Here is a 5,224-nt window from a genome sequence, read left to right on the forward strand (position 1 = left end):
CTTTACCTCCAAAGCGAGGATGCTGTGATGCTCTCCCCTCCCCGGGGGCCTCCGGACGGCCCCGCCGCGCTGCTCCGCGCCCCGAGGTGCGCCCGTGGGAAGCGCTGCCCGCGGGGGGCTTAACCCGGGCTGATGCACGTTAGCGAGCGGCGCGGAGGGGCTTGCTGCGCGGGCGCGGAACGGGCAAGGTTTTTCCAGGCAGCTACAGCGGTGTTTTGTAATAGCCGCAGAGCAGTGATTTGCTGCGATTGGGGGTAATATAATTTCCAGCTGCACAATATTAATGAGATTCTCACAACCAGGGGAAAACTTTCAGCGGAAGGTGGCGGGTTTATTTGCTTCGTGTTAAGGGAGAGAAAAAAAAGAAGAAAAAAGACAAGCATCAGCATCATCAGCGTCATCGCCAGCCCCCGCACCTGCGGCGCTTGCCGGGGCAGCCCCGTGGCGGGCCCGGCCGGGAGCCGCAGCCTGGCTCCTTGCGCGGGTCGGTCTCAGGGCGGGGGAGGGAACAGGGCCACCGCCCGTTCTCTTGCAGCCCGGTGATTTCTGTTTCCCCTTCTTTTTTTGCTCACTTTGCTCCCTCGCTGCGGGCACAGGGGGCAGGAGCGGCTTCGCTCGCCTCGCCCGTACCTGTGGCTTGTGGGTGAGCGTTTCCGGGCGGTGGCGGTGGCGGCGGCGGCGGCGGCGGCGGAGGGCCGCGCTGCGCGGAGAGGGGCGCGGGGCCGCGGCGCTGCCAGCCGGGCCGGAGGCGCCGGGTCGGGCCTGGCCTCGCCGGCGTGAGGGGCCGGGAGCGCAGCGCGGTGCGGGAGCGGTTAAAGGCTTCAGGGGAAGGTAATAGTGTCTCGTGTTGAGAGAGGAGCGTGCAGCCCGGAGAATCCGGTATGTGGGCTGTCTCGGGCAGGCTATAACTCCAAGTGAAGACAACCCGACTGCCTTCCGTTGTTAACCCTTCTTCATAAATCTCAATTGCTTCCCTGCACGGCTCCCGGCCAGCGGCCGCAGGTGCCGAGGCTCCCGGCGAGCTGCCGGCGGGGGCCGCGGGCGGCCGGCCCGCGCCTTCCCCGCTGCTGCGGGGCGCGAATCGCGACATGCGCCAGCCGGCAACCGCGGGGGGGAAAGGCGTTTTGGCCCCCGCACCCCCAGGTGACAGAGGAGCAGGTGCTGACGCGCGGCTGATGTGTTTCACTCGGCAATGAAGGGCCGCGGCCATTCCCGCTCGGACGGAGCCCGGGCCGGCCCCGCTCCCCGCCGGCCGCCCCGCCGCGGAGCTCGGCGCGGAGCGCGGCGCAGCCCGGCAGGGCCGCGCAAAGGCCGGGCCAGCGAGGCGCCCCCGCCCGCCCCGCGGGTCCGTTTCCAGGGCAGAACCTGTGAATAAAGCGAGAAGCGTTGCTTATTGTGCTCGTATTAACACCCCCCCCCCCCCCTTGGAGCTAATTAAATTCCTTCCTTGGGAGCCGGGGATTCGTGCGACTCCGCCGGTGCCGCAGCCGGGGCGCGGAGCAGCCCCGCGCCGGCCGCCGCCGCGCCACGCACAGAGCCCAGGGGGTCGTTTCACCGGTTTATTTCACATTAAAGTTTAGATACAATCGAAATCCTCGTACGCACCTTTTAATAAAAGTAGTAATCTCTTTGAGTACTGCAAAATTATAGCATTTACATCTTTAAAAGACTGTAAACAAAATAATACTAGCAAATAAATAATACCAGCATCGAAGTATACATTATCGGGTATTTTTGGACGGCCGTATAAAATGCGATCTGATTTATAGAATATAATACAGATAAATGCTACAAATAAGTGGACATAAGAGTCGGCGGGAAACGTCCTAGCGACGGGTCCGCTTGGGCTGCCGGCACCGCCCGCGGGGCTTGCGCGACCGCGCCGAGCCGCAGGGCCCCGCGGCCGCGGCCGCACCCGCACCCCGGGGGGGCTCCCCCGGCCCCCCGCCGCAGCCCGGCCGGCGCTGACCGCAGCCCCGGGACCGCGCCGAACCTCCTCCCCCCGCCTGCCTGCATTGAGAAACCTTATTTCTGGTTAAGAAAAATAAAAGTCCCATTTAAACTTTATTGAGTTAAAGCAAAAATTAATCTTCGATATTCACACATATATTACAGAGTAATAGTAAAAGTTCAGTATACTTCCTGGCGCTTAGTTGGGCCACATTGTACAAGAGCAAAACAAGCATCAAAACATTTAGCAGCCTTAAATTTCACAATCACTCAGAATTACATAGAAATATTGAAATACTCTAGTCAGCCTTGGCTGTGAATAGTTCTTCGTGTAGAAATTTTTCCTTTTGCCAGCCAGTACACAGCAAGAATTGCATTTTCCCTTCCATCATGGCATCCATGTATTCAAAAATACTTTGCTTTTTGTTTTTTTTAAAAGTTAAACTCAGAGAAAGAGTCAAGATTAACATGTTTTAAAAACAAAACTACAAAATATGCTGTAAAGGACAATGAAAATATCTAAAGTCTACTTGTGCGAGGCAGAAACCATGGGGGAACGATGGCAGATTACACCAGTGACACAGAGACGGGAACTAATTTTGTGGGAGGAGAGAGAAGAATATAAATGGGGGTTTGATCAATTATAGTGTCTCCCGCCTGTTGACTGCAACACAACAAAAGTAAGTAGTAATTCTTCAAAGCAGATGTACACAAACCTAAGCAGGATTTAGCTTCTTTAATATTTGAATGTAAAAAGTCTGCTGTCCATGACCCTTTAAACCCAGCTACGACTTGGGAATTCGTAAGAGATTCTGACTCGCGTCTCTCCCTTTTCTTGGATGAGAAGTGATTTAAAGCGGGAACACTAGAAATCCAGAGAATGTCGAATACTTCCAGCCTCCCATCAAGTTTCCTCTCTCCAGTTTTAGATAAGCTCTGTCTCCTTTCTCCATCTGAATCAGGACTCCATTGCTAGCAGCTTCTCGGGTCACATCTTGGTCCCCTGCAAAGGCAGAAATCACTGGCCACCCATTTAGCATCAAACTCACCTAAAGAGCAAGATAAAACAAAGCCCTCCGTCAATTAAAGTCAGACAACGACACCGCCGGGGCTCGCCTAGCAGGCAAAATGCTTAGTTAAGAAAGGGCCTCTTTTGACAGCTGAAACTCCAGCCCCATAAAAATGAAATATCAATCTGAACCCAGCTAAGGTATGTACTCTAAAGGAAGAAGCCTTTCACCGCTGTTTTAGACCGACAACCACATCAAAACACCCAGTGCATATAAAACAGGACATTGATCTTATTTTGAAGAATTTCAATAGGTTGCCTGTGTTTTCAGGCTATGAAAAGAGGTCTGCTCATACTTATTGAGAGATGGCTTTATGTGAAACCTCAGAGGCAGCGAGGAGCAGAGCCACAGCCGCTGGAGTCAGCGCGTTTGAAGTGTATTCAAGAGGTAGTTTTCCTTTGTTAGGCAGCAAAGACAATATGCCACAACACAGTCAATAAGCTCCGCTCAGCTCGCATTAATGATCCCAGGACTGCACACCCCACATTAATAGTACACTACCTGCCCAATCTAGATGTGTGAAGCCGTTCACACCAGAACGGTGCTATATAGCTGTACATTCACCTTTGCAATGCGCATCGCTACGCAGACAGATTTCCTGTCTGGGTTATGCTACCTGGCTTCAGGGCGGTAATTTATTATCCCTACCTTGAGGTGCGTATACATCGAACCACATACAAAAGGCGCGTATAGGGCAGCTGCGTACACGCACACACAGAGCTGTATTCCTTATCGTATCCATGCCATAGGCGCCTCCCTGCACCCCAAATCCCTATGAAACCTTCTGCCACCCGACAGCGGGCGAGGAGCCCACCGGGGGCCGCGGATCCCACGGGCTCTGTGCAGGGATGCTCCCCCCCTGGCGCTCCGCGGCTCGGGGCGGCCCGGGGGCCCAGTCAGGCCGGGAGGGGACGGCAGGCGGCCGCCGGGGTATCGCCCTCTGTCCCGGGACGGCTCATGCGGGCAGGGGCCGGGCGGAGGCCTGGTGGGGCTGCGCGGCCCTTCGGGCACCGGCCCCTCGGGCGGGGAAGCGCCGGGAGGTCTGCACTCCCGGCGGCGGCTCAGGGGCATGTCCCTGCCCCGCCGCCCGCATCGCCCCCGTCCCCGCCGGGCGGCGGACCCGGGCCGCTCCCTCCCGCGGTGCCCGCGGAGCGAGGCGACGGCGCTTGGGGCTGACCTGGATGGTTTGCCTGTTGTACACTTTCACCACGTGAAAATTAAAACTGTATATCCCTTTCCTGGGCGAGATAAAAGTGCTCCGCTCCGAGTCGAAGTTGCTGCCGATATTCACTAGTACCTGGAAGGGAAGGGCACCGTCAGCACCTCCGCGGGGCCGCCGCCGCCGCCCAGCCCCGCGGTCGCCCCCGGCCCCCAGCGCCCCCCCTCCCGCGGGCAGGGCCCCGCGGGGCGGCGCGTCCCCGGCCCGGCCCCGCCACCTTCCCCGGCAACTTCTCTCCTCCCGCGGCGGCGCGCCCGGACCCCCGCCGCCCCGCCGCGCCCGCCGCACCTGGTCGAAGTAGATGATCATGGTGCGGTTGCTCATCTCGGAGGGCTCGTGGTTGGTGCTGCGGATGGCGGAGAAGGCGACCTTGGCGCTGCCGGAGCGCACGGAGATGCCGAGCGCCGTGCCGGTGGGGTCGGAGGTGGGGTTGGAGTCGCACACCACGAGGCACTTCCCCTCCAGCACGATGGGCTCCGTCTCGTTCTGCCCGCACGCCAGCCACGCCGCGCCCAGCAGCAGCCCCAGCCCCAGCCCCAGCCTCAGCCTCAGCCCCGGGCCCCGCATGGCGCCGCGCTCCCTTCGCTCCGCGCCGCGCCGCGCCGCTCCGCTCCGCGCCGCGCCGGGCGGCACGTCCGGGCTCCGCTCCGCTCGCTCCCTGCCCCGCCGCGCTCTCAGAGCGGGGCCGAGAGCGCCCCGCCGGGTGGGAAGCGGCCGCGAGGAGGCACGGGAGCGCCGGCACACATAGCGCGGGGCGGGGCGGCGCGGGGCGGTGCGGAGCCGAGCGGGGCCGAGCGGTGCGGAGCCGCCCGCCGCGCCGCGCGGGGCTGAGGGAGGCGGCGGGAGGCGGCGGCGCTGCCGGGGCTGCCGGCGAGCACAAAGACGGCGCGGGGCGCGGCCCCGCCTCCCCACCGGCCCCGCGCTGGCGTCAGCGCCCCGCGCCCGCCCCCGCCGCGCCCGGCCCAACCGGCGCCCGCCGCGCGCC

General features: G+C 60.9%; 1 protein-coding gene across 1 annotated transcript; it reads right to left on the reverse strand.

Annotated features, from left to right (window-relative positions):
• Window positions 1-2,017: 2,017 nt before the first annotated feature.
• On the reverse strand, window positions 2,018-4,806 carry CBLN1 (cerebellin 1 precursor). The gene is made up of 3 exons (XM_076348866.1): window positions 4,528-4,806; window positions 4,198-4,317; window positions 2,018-2,999 (listed from the first exon to the last, which is right to left on the reverse strand). Exons 1-3 carry the CDS (start codon window positions 4,804-4,806, stop codon window positions 2,802-2,804), a joined length of 597 nt encoding a protein of 198 aa, XP_076204981.1. The 3' UTR covers window positions 2,018-2,801.
• Window positions 4,807-5,224: the final 418 nt, after the last annotated feature.

The sequence above is a fragment of the Aptenodytes patagonicus genome, chromosome 11, assembly GCF_965638725.1.
Source record: "Aptenodytes patagonicus chromosome 11, bAptPat1.pri.cur, whole genome shotgun sequence".
NCBI classification, from domain to species: Eukaryota; Metazoa; Chordata; class Aves; order Sphenisciformes; family Spheniscidae; genus Aptenodytes; species Aptenodytes patagonicus.